Source organism: Thrips palmi, unplaced genomic scaffold (assembly GCF_012932325.1).
Source record: "Thrips palmi isolate BJ-2018 unplaced genomic scaffold, TpBJ-2018v1 HiC_scaffold_8, whole genome shotgun sequence".
Classification (NCBI taxonomy): Eukaryota; Metazoa; Arthropoda; class Insecta; order Thysanoptera; family Thripidae; genus Thrips; species Thrips palmi.
Window position 1 is genome coordinate 7,827,141 of NW_023144635.1, and position 20,331 is coordinate 7,847,471.

General features: G+C 56.3%; 2 protein-coding genes across 8 annotated transcripts; one reads left to right on the plus strand and one right to left on the minus strand.

Annotated features, from left to right (window-relative positions):
- Positions 1-10,948: 10,948 nt before the first annotated feature.
- On the plus strand, positions 10,949-16,608 carry LOC117653403 (Golgi integral membrane protein 4-like). 6 transcript variants are annotated; one of them, XM_034399051.1, is made up of 11 exons: positions 10,949-11,163; positions 11,943-12,149; positions 12,233-12,558; positions 12,655-12,747; positions 12,823-13,029; positions 13,353-13,490; positions 13,649-13,729; positions 13,860-14,434; positions 14,532-14,641; positions 14,724-14,842; positions 14,921-16,608. In XM_034399051.1, exons 2-11 carry the CDS (start codon positions 11,966-11,968, stop codon positions 14,957-14,959), a joined length of 1,872 nt encoding a protein of 623 aa, XP_034254942.1. In that variant the 5' UTR covers positions 10,949-11,163; positions 11,943-11,965; the 3' UTR covers positions 14,960-16,608. The 6 variants fall into 6 exon arrangements, with proteins under 6 accessions (XP_034254942.1, XP_034254939.1, XP_034254944.1 ...); XM_034399048.1 differs by having other exon boundaries at positions 10,954-11,163; positions 13,842-14,434; XM_034399050.1 differs by having other exon boundaries at positions 10,956-11,163; positions 12,826-13,029; positions 13,842-14,434.
- On the minus strand, positions 16,400-18,556 carry LOC117653404 (methylthioribose-1-phosphate isomerase). 2 transcript variants are annotated; one of them, XR_004588221.1, is made up of 7 exons: positions 18,282-18,556; positions 17,795-18,033; positions 17,512-17,720; positions 17,211-17,419; positions 16,968-17,124; positions 16,670-16,881; positions 16,400-16,559 (listed from the first exon to the last, which is right to left on the minus strand). XR_004588221.1 is itself a non-coding variant. In XM_034399054.1 (6 exons), the coding sequence occupies exons 1-6, from the start codon at positions 18,411-18,413 to the stop codon at positions 16,751-16,753; spliced, it is 1,077 nt and encodes a 358-aa protein (XP_034254945.1). In that variant the 5' UTR covers positions 18,414-18,556; the 3' UTR covers positions 16,583-16,750. The 2 variants fall into 2 exon arrangements, 1 of the variants encoding a protein (XP_034254945.1); XM_034399054.1 differs by lacking the exon at positions 16,400-16,559 and having other exon boundaries at positions 16,583-16,881.
- Between the last annotated feature and the right edge of the window lie 1,775 nt (positions 18,557-20,331).

The window sequence follows — 20,331 nt, forward strand, 5'->3', positions numbered from 1 at the left end:
CCGCTTGCCCCGGGCCAGGGGAAGAGGGAGACAGAGGGAGCGGGGAAGGCTTGCGTTGGCCGCGTTCGCTGGGCCAGCGCTGCGCTGCGGGTTGCCTATCCTCCGATACACAGGCGCGCAGCAATAGCTCCCGTGGAAGCGAGGGTAGGCCACCCGCCGCGACGGGTCGCGCACGGCGGTGCTGCGGGTTGCATACGCCTCCGTTCCCAGGGGCTTTCGCCTGGCCGCCCGCTTGGCCGCGGCCGCCTGCTTTCGCCGCGGGGCCGCCTGGCGTGCCGGGCCAGTGCCGCGGCAGTGCCAGGACGGCGGCAGGACCGCGCCTCGGACTATCTTCCACGCTCCAGCCCGCCACGCAGTGCCACGCAGCCACTTTCACACGCTCCACGCCCCCCTTCCCATCCTCCTTACGACCACCGCGACGACGCCCCCGCCCCCCGCCGCCTTGGAGCGCAGCCCATGGCGCAGCCCGCAGGGGATGGGCGAGACCGACGGGGACCGACGGGGATCTGCTAATAATATCCCCGGCATCCCCGCGCAAGGACCGTCGCGACCTACTCCCCGGCGGCAGCTTCGCGCACCGTGCCGCCTTCACTTCAGCCTTCGGGCCGCATTCATTCGCGCTCTGGGACGCCGAGAGGTCCGTGCGTCCGCGGCGCATGCACAGTCCGCCAAGGTCGCGCGGCCGGCGGGGCCCGGCGCCTCTGGAGTGTCGCTGGAATCCGCCAGCCGCGGCGCGCCGCCATCTGGAAACGGCGACGCGGCTCACTCCCAGCGCCGGCAGCGCCAGACAGACAGACAGCGGGGCGTTGTCCGGGCACGCCGCCGACGCCGAGGTCAGGGAGGACGCCGCGGCTGCCTGGCCCGGCCCGGCCCGGCCCGCGCCCCGCCTCGCCAGCCCGGAGACACCGACGAACGCGGACGTACGCGGACGCCATGACGCAGTCCCCGCCGCCTTCCCGTTCCACCCTCATCGGGGATCACTTCTTTGGCCGGGTCGAAGCTGCGAGACCAATTATACGCCAAGGGAGGGAGGGGAGCGAGTCGCGTGCAGTGCAGGGCCAGGGCAGGCCCGAGGGTGCCGTCAGGACCGCCGCACTGCTCCGCCAGGCTCTGCACCCCAAAACCAGACGGGGAGGGGTGGCGGCCCGGCGGGCGCGGCTCCAGGGGAGGGGTGCGGCGGGGAGGCCGCGACGGGGAGGCTGCATCTCCGCGAGGCCAGCGAGGGGAGCGGAGCGGAGCGAGCGGAGCCGCGGCACACAGCCGGGCCGGCGGACAGACAGACGGACAGCCAGACAGAGAGACTCGTCGACCGACCGCGGAGACACCGTCATTTCCGGCCGGCAGACAAACACGCCGCCTGCCTCGCCTGCTTCGCTCACCTGCCGCTGGGGGCGCTGGGTCCGACGCGTGTGACGGGGGTGGCAGCCGCGCCTCGACGCCGTCCTTCATGCTGAGCCCTCCGGGGGGCGAGTGGGGCCGCAGCGCTCAGCCACACCTCATTCTGCAACAACAAGACGGGCAAAGTCTTAATCACACACACGGACACACAGGCACGCGCGCTCCGCCGCTCCGACGGGCCGACGGGCAAGGTCGCGCCAAGGGCAAAGTGCGCGCGGTACGAACCGTCGTCACTCGCCGGGCGGGCGCGCTGCAAGGCGGGCTCCAAGGCGGATGTCACAGAAATGGAGGGGACCGGGGGCAACCCCCTGCAGCCATCCGCGCCAGCACTGCCCAGGGCAGCCCTGCCAGCGCCGACGTGGCAGAGCGGGCAGAGCGGGCAGAGCGCTTCGGCCGCGCCCCGGCACCGCAGCGGGCTTATCGCAGATACGCGGTGCCACCAGTCACGCCCCGAGCGTGTCGGAGCGTGGCGGAGCGTGGCGGCCAGCAGAAACAACCACGGCCACCACGCCGCGACCAACGTCCACCACGCTCCTCGCCGCGCGTCCCGTCCGCCGCGCGCCGCCCGTCCGTCCAGCCGCTCCACGCAACAAGTCAGAGACAGCAGGACGAGCAGCACACAGAGGGATGCCGATAATGGGGGGAGCGTGGCAGAGCGTGGCGGCGGACAAGACGAGGAGAAACAGAAATGCAGCCGGCGTGGCCCGGCGTGGCGGGGCAGGCAAGGTCAACACGAGGGAGTGAGTGGCTGCTGCTCGCTGCGGCACGGCCGCACGGCGGCACGGCCTCCACTCGGCGCGGCGCGGCTCGCCACGGCCCGGCCGGTTGGCTGGCTTGGGCTGGGCTGCGGCTTGGCTCCGCTCCGACGCCGTCCCGCTCGTCCCGTGAGCAGCACGACGCCAGCCTACGCCAGTCCATGCAGCGAGGACGGCAAACGCCCAAAGCAGGGTGCAGCGTCGCCGGAAATGCGTTCCTGCCCCACTCTCCACCCCGTTACCCCTGCACCAATCCTCCCCCACGCCGTGCAGCCGGGGGGCGCACCAAAGTGTGTGCAACGTGGTGGCGTACATGACGGGCCACGTCCCCCAAGCCCGGCTCCGTGGATCGCGCACCGCGCACCAGCTGGCCTGGCTGGCCTGGCTGGCCTGCACCACCACCCTCCCATTGTCTGGGCCCGAGCCCGGCCGCCCGGCCGTCCCGGACACAAAGCCTGAGCGACGGCACCGCTCTCCCCACCCCCTCTTCCCCCCGACATTCTCCCTCCGTCTCTCCCCGCCGTTTTTGCACCTCACAGTCGCCCGCTCCTTCCTTCTAAACAACGCGATCCTCACAATTTGCATTTTTATGGCTCGAGGGGGGAAAGGGGGCTTTGTCCGGTCGCCAACCTCGGCCCCAGGCTCCGTCCGTCGCATCGCGGTCGCATCCCTCGCCGCCCCCGCTGGAGCCTCCAGCGACTCCAGCAGCGCCTCGAGCAGCCAGCATCGGCGAGGAGCTTGAGCCAGCAGACTGGGGCCTGGGGCCGGGCCGACCGGGCGGGCCGCGCAGGTAGAGGTAGGGCCCCCTCTCCGGGTTCTCCAGCCCAGGTGCAGCGAGGCAACCAGGCGGTCCCGTTCGGCAGCGAGGAGGCGTAGTCACGCACCCCGTCCAGGCCGTCCGCACCATCCACCAGCAAAAACCCGAGCCGGGCCGGGGAGGAGCAGCGAGCGGCAACGCAGCTGACTCATTGCGAGGAGCCTCGACGCTCCGTCTCCGTCGCACACACGCGACGTCGGCGACGTCACGTGGGGGCGCGAGAGAGACAGAGGGCGTCACCGCGGCGGCGGCGCAGCAGTGCATCTGACCGGTGTGCCGAGCGTGTGCGTCAGCGATAGTGCGGATAGTGGCATGGCGATCGCAAAGAGCATCATGCCGTGAATCCGGGCCAAGGCTGCCAAGGCCGCCGTCGCATTCTGTTCAAAAGCCCGGATGGACCGCCGCGGCGCCGCGTCCCGTGTCACACGCCACGGGACGAGCCGAGCCGACGACACGAGTCAAGCGAGTAAAACGGCACGGATCACTTATCGGCGGCCGGCAGCACACGCGCGCCCGGCCCTCTTCCGCCCCCTCCCCCTCGAAATTAAACCAATTAAACCGACTGTTTGAATGCGCGCGCCATACGAGCGGCGCCGCGAGGAGCGCGGGGCCGCCACTGGCCCGCCAGTCCGACCGCGAGGCTCCCGCCGTGGCTCTGCTGGGCCCGGCTGGGCCCTCGCCGCCGTTGCGATAGGCGATAGGCAGCCCGCACGCACTCGTGCGCAGCGCGTTGCCTGCCCGGCCCCTGCGGCCAGAGCCGTGGCGGAGCAGCGGAGCAGACTGGCTGGCCTCGCCTCACGCCTCGCGCCCCGGCCGGAGAGGGTAGGCATCCCCGCACGCACCACTGCATGCGGGCAGGCCTACCCTCGAGTGTGACGGCGGCCCCGGTTCGCCTGCCGCCTCGCCGCCTAGCCGCGGCGCACAGTCCGTGCAGTCGACGCGCGAGGCCAGCCGGCCAGCCAGCAGCCAGCCAGCGGGCCAGCAGGGCCGCGCGCGGTATTGCGTTGGCTGCGACTGCTGCGACACACGCACGGTGTCGCCGCTCCGTCCGCGCGCCTTGCTTTTCAATACGGCCACGATCGAATTTGCCCTGCCCCGCCACGGCGCCACGCACCGGCGGCCAAGATAACGACCGGGGGGCCGAGGCGGGGCTCGCAGCGGCGCAGCGACGCAGCGCGCACGGCCTGGCCCTCGCAGCCCCAGCCAGGCCCACCCACCCGTCCACGCGTCGCCGCCATCGCCGCCCCCGAAATCCCGCCAGGCAGGCCAGGCGCGGGCGCCCCACTCCGCCCCGCCCCACCCCGTCATGTAAAGCGGCAACGTGGCGTCCGAGGCGGCGCGCGTCCATGTCAATTCAAACAGGCACAGCCCCCGAAGGCAGCGGGGCAGGCCGGGCAGGCCGGGCAGGCCCTGCAGGCAGGTAGGGCGGGGGTCTAGGCCTTCCTCCTAGACTCATTGCTATGCCCGGCGACACGGCGACGGCCGGGCCGCGGCGCGGGTTACACGGGCCGGCCTTGGACTGCGGCGACGCGGCCCGACGGCCCACGCGCGCACGACACGGCGCAGCCCGCAGACGGGACGCCGCCGATGACAACTTATTGCCCCGGGGATGGCGACCAAAGGGCCCGACAGGGGTCGCCAAGAAAAATCGCCGAGGATCCGAGAGGTCCGACGAGATAGCGCGGCCGCCACCATTCCCACACCCAGATAGCTCCGCTGCCCCGCTCCTACCAGCGCGCTGCGGCGCCTCCAATATCCCCTTCCTTCCTTCATTTCGCGACTTCTTCCACTAACAAGCGCGCCGATGATAAAAGTGGGGGGGGGGGGCAAAAATAAAAGGCACGTTGCGCCACCAGCCAGATAAGGCTCCGCGGCGCGACGGCAACGGAACAACAGGAACAACGGGAACGCGGATCCCCGCGGGGAATCAATCCAAGCGGACCGCGGCGGCAAGGCGCGGCAAGGCGGCGGCAGCACGGCGACGCGGCCGGCGCGCGGGGCCACTAGCGCCGCGGTGCTATGCAGCCCGCACGGCGCGCGCGTCGGGCAGGCCGGGCCAGCGGAGTCGCACGGGGCCAGCACTGCTCCGCACCGAGACGCTCCCGTCGGCGGTCCACTCAAAGCAGCCACTTTCGCTGACTTTGAGCGACTACTGCGTCCAAACTGGCCATGGCTAACGGCATCCCTCGTCGCCCTGTTACTCTCCAGACCCTTCTCTTTTACGCCCCGCCTCGGCGACGCCTTCACCACAAATAGTTTGAGAGCGCCAGCCCGGCAAAGTTTGCCACAACGTGGCCGAATCACCGAAGGTAACTGATAATCTTGACTCGGAAAGCTCTCCCTCGTTTCTTCGCTGCCTCTCTCGCACCCCGACGGACCGCGCCACGAGTGCGACCGAGGCAGAGCGACGAAACGACTCTTCCGACTGGGCCCGCAGTGCAGCAACGGGGTGAGGCCGTGGCGGGGCTGCCGCGACGCCACCTGCGCATGTCGCCTCGCCCCGCGGACACGCCACGGCGCGGACACGGCACGGCGCGCGTCGTGGCAACTATTTTGAGGTGACGCCTGCTCGTGCGCGGCGTGGCGGCGAGCGGCCGGCCGAGCCGGGCGGAGCACGGCGGAGCGGAGCCAGCGGAGCGCCTCTGGGCGGGTGGGGCCCGGTCCCGCGCCAGGGTGGGGCTCGGCGTCGCTCGGCGTCGCTCGGCGTCGCTCGCCCGCCCGCTCGGCCTGCAGCAACAAGTCCAGGCACCGCAGGGGGAGGACGGATTGCAGGGGCAGGAGCGGCGGGGACGGACGGCGGGGCGTCACGGCGCAGCAAGCGCAGCGGGAGAGTGAACGCGGAGGAGGCGGAGGAGAGACCGGCCGAGGACCGTTCAACGCATGCCCGGCGCACTCGCCGGCGCACGCCGCCCGAGAGGTAGGCGACCCGGCGGGCCGGGCGGCGCGGCGGGCAGGCATCGCCGGGCGCCGACGAGGGTGGCGGGTGTATCAGTCTCAACGGGGCTCCGCGGCTGCGCGCTGCGCTCCACGCTACCGCGGCGTGTCGGCGCGGCGTGCCGGCGTGCCACTTGGACCCCCTCCCCGGCGGCCTGCGGTGCAGCGCTGCTTTCTCCGGCAGTGCAACAAACAACTCACCTTCAAACGACCAGAGTCGGGCAGCATTCATTGCGCATGGTGGTCCTCGATGATCTGCAAGCAGAAAGGCAACGCGTTAGAGTACGGCACAGGGTGGCCCGCGGTGTGCATGACCTACACTGCTATCGATCCGGGTGCGCCCTGCGGCCAGCCCGGTGGCCCTTGGAGGTCCACGTCGGGCGGGATGCCGAGTGACGCGGCGAAGGGCCGAAGGACCGAGGGGCCCCGCCCACGCCACCGCCAGTCCCAGCCTCGGGGCCGAATCGCCGGCCCGGTAAAGGGCACAGCTTGAACGGTCCCCCCAAACCCGCCCCATGCTCCCCGACCCCCATCCGGCTACGCCTCCGCGAGGCTCCTCTCGGGGCGGCGCGCGTGCGGCAACAGGCGCGATGACAACGGCCGAGTACTTATGCCGACGCACTTGACACAACCATCGCCTTGACTCGCTCGCGGCAAAAAATAAAGCAAGCGGCAGAAGAAGCAGCAGAACTGGTTTGCGCATTCAGAGTGGCGGCGAGCGGGGCGGGGTGGGGTGGGGCGGGGCATTCGCAGTCAAGCCGGAACAAGCACCACGGCACCAAGCGCAGCGGCCCGCCGACTGGCCGCGGCCGCCGCGGCCACCACGGGGATGCGGATGGAGGGCCGAGACCCGGGCGTGCGTGGAGCCCAACATCTGGAGCAGGTGGCGGCCTGGCGGCCTGGCCCAGGCCGTGTCGCTTCCTGCCGCCGCCCGGCCGACGAGGTTCAGCCGACGCCACAAAGACCCTCGGCGACGCCCGGGGACGCCGGGGACGCCGGGCGGACACGCCCCCGCCCGCATCCCCCCTACTCCATGCACGGGCCAGGCAGGCTTGGCAGGCAAAGGCAAGGCAAGCACCAGGCTCCAGAGCTCCGCAGGGCTCCAGGCGGGCCTCGAATACCGGCCGACGGGCAGACAAAGAACTCAGCAACGCAGCCCCGCCACAGCCCCGCCCGAGCGGCGCGGAGAGGGGGGAGAGACTGCCAGCCAGTGTGTTGGAAAAGAAGCGGGGGGGGATCTGCAGACGAGCAAGGGTGGCAGGCCATGGCAGTGACCTGGAGGCTGCAAAGTTTTTGCCTGCATGGGGCTGCAGCACCGGGCTAGGCCGACCACGCGGGGCGGAGCGGAGCGGGGCGCGGCGGGGCATTGCTCGACGCGCTGGTTACGCCACAGCCACAGCGGGGCCCATGGCTGCGCTGGGCCGCTGGCGGGCTGGCGGCGCGGGGGAGGGCGGAGCGGGGACGGCTGGGGGAGCAGCTGGCAGTAGGCCGTGCCGCAGCCCATCGCCTCTCCGACGCCGCGCTGCGCCCGCTGCGCCGCCTTCATCAACAACGCGACGTCCCGGGGCCCGGGGCCGGCGGCCGTCCCCCTGCCGCGCCGACCCCCCTCTGCCCCGGGAATCGGGACACCGTTCCAAGCCTTCCTCGCCCCATGGCTCCAGTGGGCTCCAACCGCATTCCGCGAGGTTCGAGTCGGCCCGGGCGGGGAGGCGCGCTGTTTGCGCCGGTGAGAGCGCTCCCGTCCCGACCGCACCCCCGGGGCCGCAGCCGCCCCGACGCCGTCCTCGCGCATTCCTTATCTTTCGGTACTTATCAGGTCCTTCACCCCGGGGCTCGGCCGGACGACCCGACGGCCCGACCCGGGGCACCCCGTCCGAGCCGAGCCGCCAGGCCGTGGCCCAGGCCGTGGCCCAGGCCGTGGCCCAGGCCGCCAGGCTACCCACGCCTCACGTGAATGCCCACTGCCATGGCGGCCCGGACGAGCGCAGCCGCGGCACGCAAGAGCCGCGCCGAGTCAGGCGAGCGAGGCCAAGCGAGCCGAGTCGAGCCGAGCGCCGCGCACAGCGGACCCACCCGGCCCGCCCGGCCCAGCCCGGTCTGCCGCTCCCGAAACAAGATGGCGGCTGACGCTGCGCGACCGCCGCCACGCCGCGCCACGCCACGCCGCGCCACGCCGCGCCCTGCCTCACTCGCAGCAAGCCAAGCAAGCCCCTGGGCCAGCGACATCGGGGTGGTGGCGCTGCGTGGCGCTGCGTGGCGGTGCGGCGGCACCCTCCCAAAATAAAGGGGAGGAAGAGGAAGGCGAAGGCGAGGCAGGCGCCATCAATATGCAGGCCGGCCGGGCCGGGCGAGGGCAGCCTTCGTGGGAAATGCACTTTGCGCAACCAGAACGCGCATGAGCAGGCCGCCGCACCGGCACCGCGACGCCACGGCCAGGCAAGCAGCGCCAGGCAGCGCCGCCAAAGGCGATCAAAAGTGTGCCGGGAAAAGGAAAACAGCCAAACTGGCGCCTGGGGTGCCGCCGTGCTGCCGCGGCGCATCCCGAGCGCCTCGCCTCGCATCGCCACGGCCGCGTCCTTTGCTCCGCGCTTGGCCTCGCCTTGGCGCTTCTCTACGCGGAGCGCGGAGCAACGCGGGGCAACGCGGAGCAACGCGGGGAGCAGCCAGCCCAGCCAGCCAGCCAGCCCAGAGCGCCTGCCACCGCCAGGGGCCAGCCGCACGCAGCACACGCCAGCGACGCGGGCTGCCTACCCAGCACGGCGACATGCTAGCTGGCGTGCCCGGCCATGCCAGCGCAGAGCGAGCAGCGCGCAGCTCGGCCGGCCTGCAAGCCGTGGCTCGCCGTGCCACCACACACCCTCCACGCCACGCCTCGCCTCGCCTCCTCTCCGGCCCCGGGGATGGGGATTTCCTCTCCTGCTGCACAACAAGGAGCGCCCCGCAGAGACCGGCGCCCGGCCCGGCGAGGCCCGGCCGCCGAGCAGGTCAAGGAGAAGGGCGCCGCGCCGTGGCCCGGCCCAGGCCATCCACGCCGCCAGCACGGCACACCAGCCACGGGCAGGCCATGCCCGGCCATGCCATGGCAGAGGCGGCGCGCAGATCAGTCATTAGAGCGGATGCAAAAAAATAAAAACAAAACGACACAAAATGGCGGCGGAAACGGACGGGGCTTGGGCTTCGCGTAGCTTCGCGTACTCGCGTCGAGGAGGACGGGGCTGAGAGAGGAGATGGAGGGCGGGACGGGGCGTCGTGGGAGGACAGGGAGAAGGGGACGCCACATCGTGGGAGAAGAGAATGGGGGGGAGAGAGGGATGAAGGAAATGGGAAAAGGAGGCGGACGAACTGGGGCTGCAGAAGGACGACGGAAGCAGGGTCAGGAGCACGGCCGGCAGGCAGGGAGAAAGGGGGAAGGGGCAGGCACAGAGCAGGGAGATTGGCAAGGAAAGGTGTCAAGGGATGGAGTTCAAGGGCGGAAACAGCAGGCGGACAAAGCAGCAGCTGTGGAGCAGGCAAGGGAGGGGGCAAGGGAGTCCCTTGGAGTCCCATGAAGGCACTCATGGAATGTCCAGCAAACCTCAGCCCCCTCTTTATCAAGCGGAGTCCAGTTGTGCGCACAGGTAATAATCAACACAACGCAAAGGCACTGAGAAAGGAACTGGGGAACCCCCCTACTCCCCCTAAAAACTTAGCACACTATTATGATAGAAGCACCGAGCTGCATTCATAGAACACATTGTGCACCCTTACTTTCATAATATGTTGAGATTTGGTCAATTGTATAGGGCTCAAGCACATGTCTAGAACTACTCCAAAGCGGATATTTCAAGGGCCCCAAGAAATAAATAGGGTTGATCAGTAGAAAGTTAGATAACCTCCAAGGTTGTTGTGGAATGATAGATTATGCACTTCCAACACTTACAAGCGAATACATCACTGAAGCAGGCAAATTAATTTATTGAAATATAGAGCAATTGGACCCTTCGTAAACAGGTAGAAAAACCACAAATGGCATTGAAGCAAGGTGTCTTTCTCGAGAGAAAATGTCAGTCACCAACAGACAAAGCTGATTAAACAGCAGCCTAATAATTACAATTTCAGGTTTCCAGAATTTGCACAAATGTTTCTAGGTTAACTGACACAGGTTAAGTGTCCATATCGGTGGGGAGTACGAAGTTTGATGGACGAGGAAAGCGATAGCAATGTAAGTACACAATCATCCTGGCTGCAATTGCAGAAACATTATGCTCTGAATAATGGGGAAATAACCGGCGGGGGCTGGTTTCAAAATTAACAAAAATGACCAACATGCGATTCGCTTTACCATCGAACTGAACACGGGCGCTACTCGTGGAGAAACAGGGGTTTGAATCCACGGGTGTGGGACGACCCCAGAGAGCAAGTTCGCCTTCGCCTGCTGAGTTTTCGTGCTGTCTCTCTCTGGCTCATCAAGTCTCCGGGGAGAGGCAGACCCGTTCTGAGACAGAAAGGACGCCACAACTTACCCAAGCAATCACAACTGCAAATCCTGTATCTTCTAAATCCACTCAGGCTTGACACTCTCACACTTAAACTACACTTTACACACTGAAGACAATAAATTCGAACAATTTTGCATGAAGAGCACGAAACCTCTCTTCCATTTCGCTAGGCTTACTCGAACGGAAGCTAGAGGGAGACTGGAAGTGGAAAGTTCATTTAGCGTGTTGGCTGTGGGACTCGTGCGACTGTCCAGAATCGAAACTGAAATATCGCAACAAACAAAACTCGTTACCTCTCCTCTACTGGATACGAAATTGAAATTTGTCGTTCATTTGGCTCTGAATAAGTCAAAACTAGCTAATACTCATGGGAAAACAGCTCAAATTAAGTCCTTTGCTTCGCAAGCTTATATTGGGTTGGCAGCCATGTTACTGATTTTGAGAAGAAACAAATTGATTTGCGAACAATATTAGTGAATGGGATCATCTCTTATTTTAAAATTTTCCGAGGAAAAATATTAGTTTTAAGAATACGCTTCTTCTAATTTCACATTATTTTATGGTTTGGTTGGTATCGGTAACGTCTGTCAGTTGTTTTCACCGCATGACAACATTACAGACGGCTGTACTTACGTCAAAACACCAAAACAGTTCAGATGTGCATTTGTGTTCCTTTTCTCGTTTATTTAACATGTCTTTAGCCGATATATATCATTTTTCATGAATTACACTGTTTAGTTTGAAGATTGGACCGTTGCTTTGGATAGTCCTAAAACTTTACGTGAGTATATACAAGGGAGCTGTTGTCGGCACATTCGTCAATACGTGTCCTAGGAAATAAACCCTTTACTTGTTCTCTGTTCTTATGATCTGTAGAGTTAAATTCATCCTGCACTTTCTTGCATTTATGTCCTCTGCAGATGCACGTTGCATGTTTTTCAGTGTGGCGACTTTTTAAATTTTCATTTCTTAACCCAATTTGAGGGTGATCTGTTGAACACCTGTTCTGGGATAGATTCCATGTTTTTGATAATTTGGTATAACTAGTTCAATTTTAAGATTTAGCTTTATTTTTAATATAGTTTTTTTCTTCAAAACTTATGACATGAACATCTGTGTGTGCAACAAATGTGTCAGGTTGGTCATTTTGATATGTAGGCCACTGATTATCAACCAATGTATTATATTTTGTTTTCACTCTTTTGAAATCTGATCATATATTTTCCTGAGTGCACAATGCTTCATGTTGATGGTTTATTGCTCTTAAGATCATTCATGTCAATGCTTAGACATAACTTATTCTAGGTCATATTAAAAATGTGTCCCCATTACGTATGCTCTACTGTTTGGCAAACTGATTGTTATTGATCATCAAATTTGTATGAATGATTTGAAACTAATTAATAAGGTCTCAAAGTAGCCCAAGGGCCATTTTGAACGCCATTTCAGGAATGTATGAACATGCGTATGCTGCTGATAACATTTAGAGATAAGGCGTCACAATTTGTGTGTACTCACTCTTATCATTTGCCGTGCCTCACATTTGACTTGCATTTACAGGATGTGGTGAGGAGAACCATAGAATGATGACTTCTTCAAGGCTAGTGAGGAGCACAAAGGGTCGCCTGTTTGCTGGTTTAGGAGTTTTGACCTTATTTGCTGGGGTCATATTTCTGTATCACAGCACTAGAGTAGAACTTGATGAAGTGCGCAATGCACATAGCAAATGTCGCCAAGAGCAAGACTCCCTGGCTGCCCAAGTTCAAGGTGAGCATAAGTTTCCTTCTTTTGTTCTTAATGCCATGAAAGGGTATTCAAATTAATGTGGAATTGTACTTTCTTCTTTTCAGTAATATCAGAATATAAGAAAAACCTGGAGAAGTCATTAAATCAAGAAAAGGCTGAACATCGACAAACAAAGGAGGAGCTGCAGTCCCGCATGAATGATGAACAGCAATTGAGAGATAAAGAAAACCTTGAAAATGTTAACAAGTACAAAGCCCTTCAACAGCAGTACAAATTGCTGCAAAGTGAGCATGAGGACCTCAACGAACTTAGTAACAAAGCCAAAGCTGAACAGGCATCTTGCTCTGAGGCTGTGAGTCGCATGAGTGCCCAGCTTGCCTCCATGCGGCAAGAGCAATTAACTAAAGACACTGAAGCCAGCAGCCTCAAGGTATGGTCACCTACCTTATATGTTTGACCATTAAGAATTTTTTGTTGTTCATTTTTGCTGAGTACAGTATTAAGTAAATGGATGCAATTGTTTCAGCTTAAGTTCCTTAGACTGGAAGAAGAGAACAAAGCATTGTTTGAGAAACTCAATTTGCTTCAAAGAAAACTGGACAACAATGTAAATGAACAGGTATGTTTATGATGATTAGTTTGTGACCTTCATGTACTTCTGTTCTAATTGTCTGATCAAACACATTGTCATCAGCAGGGAGCCAATGCTGGCACTAAACGAGGTTCAACAAAAGAAACTATTCCTGGTGAAAGTGCACTTGGAGACAATGGCACTGGTAGTTTACATGAGCCCCCTCACAATGTCTTGCCTGCTGCACAGAAGTCTTCTACCGCTGCTCAGGAGGAAATTCTCCAACCAGCAAGACCTGCTCAGCCAGGCTTATTGCAGCCTGTGTCCAAGGTAACGGACTAAGTTTCAAGTTTACATCTTCATATTCCCCCATTTCTTCTCCAAGATAGTGCTTTTCTTCATCATTTGTTCACATTTGCTATCTGTAAAATAAAATAATGCATGGCTTCTTCACATAGTTCTGCTGTTCTCCTACCTAATGTTACCTATGGGCTCAAAGCAATTTCAGCGTAACATAATGTACAACCATACAACTAGCTGAAATATTCAGGCAGAATCTGATAAGAGGGTGTGCTTTATGGGTAACATACAAGGTTGAGAAAAAACAATTTTCATTCCTTGCATTACATCCATTGCATAAGAATATTTTCCAGACTTCAGGAAACCATTCAACTACTACTCAGATAAATCCAGAAGCCTTACAAAGCCAAGACAAAATGTTACATCGAGCTTTACCAGCACTTCCAATGCCTCTCTTACTCTCCCCTCTTCAACAGCATGTTTCTGTGGAAGTGAGTGTTATGTTCTTTATCTTCCTCTGCCTTTAGAGTTAAAGTAATGCAGAAATTAAATTCCAGAAGATGTACATAGACAGTGCCAATGTATCAATCTAGGAAGATTCTCCTTTTTATCTGTTTATGTTATCTAAAGAAAATAATAATAATTACAGAAGCAAGATTTTGCCAACAATGGACCTCAAGGCGTCTTACCCGCTCCCTTAGGGTTTGGCAGTGACAACCATTACGGCCAGGTAGTTAAAAGAAAACAGCTCTCTATGTTGTTGTTGCATTCCTAAGAAGTTTCAATCCTCATTTGAACAAACAGCAATTATACTTAATAATGTTTATATTTCTTCTCTATAGAATGCTATTCCTCTTCAGGCCCCTTATAGACTTCACGGTCTTAATCACCAAGAGGTTCTCCAGAATCAGGGTCAAATGCCACCATTTGCACCAAGAATTCCTGCAACGGGTGTGCAAAACAATGTACTTCCTGCTCCACCAAATCATGCCCATGGAATTGCACAGCGCTCACCAAGTTTTGGCCAAGCTTTGCACCAGAACATGAACCCATTCCAAAATGATTTAAGTTTCATGAAACAAAATTTAGTTGACTCACCCGCTAATGCTCAGGACCAACACAAATATGTTCAGAGTGACAATGGCTACTTAAATGGTCTGAAAGCTCACAACAGTGTGTACAATTTGCACAAAAATATTGGCATTCCAGTTGATAACAAATATCTTGCTGCCCAAGATGTCCACAAATCTGTGTTCTTGCCCCATGATAATCCGTTTAGGGCAGATAATAAAGCTGCAGCATTCCATAAAAGTGCCATAAAAAATGTGAACATTGTGCCTCTTGATGGAGATGTGCATCAACAATCTGATTTAGAAGTGCAAGGTGGCAATCCATTTGTGGAGCTGGCCCACCACAATCAGGATTCAGCTCATGGGTAAGTGGCAAAAAAAAAAAAGAAAATGCACTAAATTTATATAAGTCAAACATCTTAAAGCATCTTGAATCGCAACTTCATATAATTCCATCACCAGGAGAAACCATGAACAACCTGCTGCACAGCTAGATGCTCAGGCTGGGCATTATAATTACCATGGTGGTGATTATGACAAAGAGGATCCCCCTGCAAATAATGAAGGAGAAGGTAACATTGAGATATTTTGTATCTGAATGGTTTCATTTCAAATTCACTTCGCCATAATGCCATATGTATTTCTTTTTTCTAGATGAGGGGGATGTGGACCAAATCGACTATAACAATGAGCCAAACCAAGCTCACGCCCCTCAACAAGTTCTCCACCCTGGCCATCATGCTGTTCCTAAAATGGTGCACAGAAGATTGGCTGTAAGTAATTTTCTAGCCTTCATCCATGATTACTGAAAATATTCAGTTTACTAACTCCATGAATATGTTTCTCTTTAGGATCGTCATCAGGATGGTGTCATGGTGAACCCCAGATAAGCAGACAGAATTTCTCATGTACTAGTTTTTAATTGTGTTGACAGGACTCTTGTCATGGTTAGGAACATTTACTGGGAATTTTTCTGAGCATGGTAGGAGTGTTTTTGTGACAAACTATTGTACCTCTCGTTTAATTTGTCTCTCTGGAATCGGTTTAGTTGTAACAATTGGGGTCAGTTTAGACTGATGGTGAAAAGAGGTAAAATTGGGAACTTCAAAAACCTATCTAGTATTTTTAACAAATGATTGTTAATCAAAATATCAAGAGTTATTTATTGCCTGCTTTAAACATTTCTGAGGTACCTGTTATTAATCCAGTGTACCAATATTAATTTAGTTTAAAATACATTGAATGTTCTTATTCAAAGTGGCGTGTGTTTGTATTGGAACTTAAACTAAGCAATGCGTTATTTAAGTTTCATTAAATCAACGTCATTTTGCCCTTTTGGTCTTAAAAGGCAGTACAAAAATGAGTCATGTACTCGTACTATGATCTGAAACATGTCCTCTGTCCCCTTATTTATTTTGGCTTTTTGTTCTTGTGATATGTTTTTATTGTAAAAATGTTGTTCTTTTTTGTTTTCGTTTCATGTTTTCTCGATATTTATTAGATTAAGCTCAGCTTGAGAAGTCTGACAGAAATAAGTAGATGAATCAATCGAAACTGTTGTACAAAGACATCTACTTATTTTTTGGAAAAAAGAGAAAGGTCAGAGGTTTTACACATAGGACTTCAAAACGAATCTTGATATCCACAAAATAACATTTAAGTTATTGAACTGATAAGATTAAATTATGAAATGTTGTTGTTTGTTTTAAATTTTTTTGATTTTGTTATGTTGTTTCTAGTTAAATGTATTTCCCTCAGTCATATTGGTCATGTTTACCTTTATTGAAGGGGGCTTTTCTAGTTTTTTTATTTTGACGTAGTTTGTTTTGTTGTGGCACCAATAAGTTTAACATTCTTTTCTCAACAAAGCCATTTTAAAGGCCTACAACGATATGTGGAGTGCATTGATTGCTTTTGAATGCAGCAGGCTTGGTGAAAGTCGAACTCCAGTTGTAAAAATGGGCAAGTGCATTTCTGTTAAGAATGCATCCAGTTGTAGTTAATTAGTATGAAGCAATTTAAGTATGCAAGTTGTTATTGTGTGTTTGCTACAAACTTGTGTGAGTATCTTGTGCTGTTTGGTTTTGTTTGGGCTTTTGTTTCTTCTACTGACTACTTCTTTAGTTAATGTATAAAAATGTAGCAATCTTGCCATAAAGCAGTACTCTTAATTTAGGGAGCATTGGGTGGAGTGTAGATCTGTGATTTCAAATGTAAGTTTGTCTCGACTATGGCTTCATACCAAAGTCACTTCATTGTTACAAATCATTAAGGAAAAATCTCTTCATGAACTAGTAGAAAGTTAGTGCGCTGCACAATTTAAACCCCTCCTGAGTAAAGTAGGTGTATTTTCCATATAGATCTGATTTTTTAAAAAAGACCATAATACTGTACTCGGACAGAAAATTTAAACTGAAAGAAAGTAAAACAAATCCTCCTGTAGCATCTGCACCCACTGCCGCCTCATGAAGGATGTTCAAGTGAAGAAGTCTGGAATATTTTTGTAACAATAATAAAAGTAATAAAAAGTTTTAAATTACATGAAAAGCATACAAAAATAATTCATCATATGACCTACTGTACACTTGTATAAATCTTACATTAAGCCTTTTTAAAGACTAAGAAACAGCATTCTGCCCATCTCCTTTCAAACAAACGGCAATGCACTGCTTATCAAACTTTCAGAGACTCTTCTTTAGTGGTGTGATCTTATCAGCAAGCTCTCCTGGAGTAAATGCCCCGTGTTCTGTGATGATGGCAGTGATGAGCTCTGCAGGAGTAACATCAAAAGCTGGATTCCAACAGTGGATGCCTGGAAAGGAAAGACATAAAGAGCAGAAAAATAAAACGCTGTGAGCGATGTCAAAAAATTAGAAATTAAAATGATTCAGCTCCAACCTGAGGCTGCTATTTGCTGTCCACCAACATGAGTCATTTCTACAGCGGGTCTTTCTTCAATAACAATGCGATCACCATTGGGAGTATCCAAATCAATGGAAGTAAGAGGAGCGGCAACATAAAATGGAACACCATGGTGCTTTGCAACCACTGCAATCTGGAAAAAGCAAAAATTCAAAATCCAAAAGAAATTCAACTTTACGCAACTAAATAAATAACACCAAACATGAAACAATACTTTACCTGATATGTTCCTATTTTGTTGGCTGTATCACCATTTGCTGCAATTCGATCAGCTCCGACTACAACACCATGAATTGTAGTCGACTTCATAAGTGCAGATACAGCACTATCACACACCATAGTGGAGGGAATCCTTTCATGCACCAATTCATAAGCAGTGAGTCGAGCACCTTGGTTGTAAGGACGAGTTTCCGTACAATATGCATGTTCTAAAGGGATCCAATACAATAAATTATGCAAAAATGACTAATGAAAAGAAAACTTTTAAATGTTTTAATTTAATTTGTTTGGTTGAACATACCCAGTTTGCCTTGATGGAATAGAGAACGGATGACACCCAGCGCAGTTCCATAACCAGCAGTGGCAAGTGATCCCGTGTTGCAATGAGTAAGAACTCGTACTTTTCCATTTACACCAGCTCGTGTCAGAAAAGACAGAGCCCCAAATTCACCAATATTTCTGTTATCGTTTAAATCTTTCTCCAGCATTGCCTCTATCTTTAAACACAATCTTGAAATGAAAAAAAATTATTGGAATGACACTGTTGGGAAACTGACAAAATAGAAGAACAATACCACACTTACTGTTTCTTCATTTCCTCTGCATCTGAAATTGAGTCATCGCTGCTCAATCGATTGGCTTCAAGGGTCAATTCTTCCGCTGCAATCTTCATATTAACGGCAGTCGGTCGAGCAGAACACAAATAATTCAACTTTCCTTCTACATCCTGACGCAATACAGTCTTGTCATTAAATGTGGTACCAAGAAGCTCAACTGCCAAGCTGAGGCTTCCCACGATGGCAATAGCTGGAGCTCCTCTGACCTACGGAAAAGAGAAATAATCGTTATTATCAGACCAAAAAAATCTATTTGTTCGTACATAGGATGCATTTATTGTGATGACAGAACAAACTATTTAACAAACAGCCGTTTTAAAAATTAAAACATTAATGTAACGAGATCGTAGCAAACGATACAAGTCAGCACAATCTTCCCACAAAAGCCTTTCAAATGGGAGCCTCAAGGGTTGGGTTGGGCCGGAGAGCATGGGCAGCAGGTTAGGTTACCTACCTGCATCGCGTTTATCGCTTTCCAGCCGTCCTCCACGCCGTTGACAGGGATGTACTTGGACTCGTGGGGGAGCAGCAGCTGGTCCAGGATCTCCAGGCGGCCTCCGGCCCACTTGATGGCTTGGAGAGTCATCGCGAGGAACAAAAGGGACCCGGTCTCGCGCGAAGAGGCGTCTGCTGGCGTCTGTCTGTAGTCCGCACGGATGGCGACAGGCGACAGTCACAAGTGGCCGGGCCGGCGGCGTCGTGGTCGCGGCCGCAGCAGTCGCGGTGGGCTGCTGATGCTGTTGCTGCGGCAGCAGGCAAAGAGAGCACACAGTAAACACCGGCCAGTGGAGGGGGCAGCGAGGGGCGGGGGCGGAGGGAGAGTAAAGACCGTCGAAACCCAGAGGCCAGAGCAATGGTCCGTCCGATGGTCCGATGATCGATTAGGGGAGGTCTTCTAATATTTCCGCCGCACCTGAGCGACCTGAGCGCATTGCCCGCTCTACAGGTGCGCGGCAGCACGCGGTGCGCCGCCACCGGGCCGTTGCGCCATCGTCCTCGTTTACCTGGCAGTGCCACGGCAGTGCCCTATCTGCGGAGGTCATTCGAGAGGGAAGGGGGCCCGCGGTAAACAAAAGATGGTAAATTAGACAGAGTCCTGTTTGGCGCCCAGAAAAAGCACTGATTAGATTAGACGCTAGTGTAAAGACGCGCGGGGCGTGCCTCATCATGTTCGCAGTGGGTAGGCCGCCGGCGTCGTAGCGCCGGGCCGCGCGGAGAGGCGGACGACGTCGCGGATGGCTGTGGGAAAGTCGGCGCCGCCATCGACGCGGAGCGCGGAGCGCGGAGTCGGACTTATCACGCAAAGCAGCCCTCCTGATACGTTGATAATGCCAACCAGGCGCACTCGGCGTTATGGTCTAGCCTCTCAAGCCAAGCCCCTGGACGATAGGCAATGAGTACGCACGGCCGTGTGGAGCGCGCAAGGGTTGCCCACCGCCACGGCGCTTCGCTTGCGCCGGCCGCGCCCCTGGGCGGTAGGCAGCGAGCACGCACGGCCGTGTGGAGCGCGCAAGGGTTGCCTACCGCCACGGCGCTCGGCCGGCCGGATCACGAATCCTTTCGGGCGATCGGAGATCGAGACCCTGATGCACGCCGATGCTGCTTTCAGTCTGCGTCAGCGGCGGATAATCTGAGCCCCAAATTCTACGACGTACAAAAGCCCTCGCTGACCGCGGCTTCGAGTCGTCCTTTCGGCACGCTGCCGCGGCGGGGCGGGGCGACTCCAATTCGCCTCTTCCTCCAAGAAGACTTCCTGATGAGTAGCTTGATGAGGACTTGATTACTTTGTCTAGCGCTATGCGAGGCCATTGCGACCGATTGTCCCCGGCGGATGCAGCGTCAATGGCATGTGTCCTGTTTCCAATCAAGGGCCGCCCCACGGCGTGGCGGCGTGGCTCCGCGGGGGGCGTTAGAGATTGCCTGGCGAACGCACAACGCACCCTCGCACAGAACGCGGAACGCGGCGCAGCGCGTGGATGTGTGTCAGACGGGCACCCCGTCGACGCCCCGTCGACGCCGCGGCCCCGGGGGCGAGCCAGGTGAGCGCACTGCCCGCCGGGCCCTTATTGTGCATCAGAGCCATAGCGCTTTCGTCGCTCTGTCCCCGTCGCACCGGACCCAGATACCGTGCATGCGAGAGAGACAGTCTGCAGGGCTGAGGGCTCGCCGCAGGGGGCAGTTCGCCTCGCTTTGCGCCTTGTGCAGGGCCGCCAAGGGTTCGCCGGGTTCACCACGCAGCCAGGCACGCAGCCAGGCACGCTCGAGGGCCAACAAAAGGTTTCTTTTGGGAGCAGCGGTGACTGAGTGACAGCCGAGTGAAACCGCGGGCAGTAAACGGGAAATGCACGGCGCACTCACGACGTGGGCGGCACACGGCACCGTTAAAGGGCGCGATGCTTGATTAATGCACGGCCTGGAAGTATGGCCTGTTGTCCTGTCGCCTTTCTTCTAGGCGGCGGGGGCAAACACACACACTCACACACGCACTCTGATTAGTTTGCACC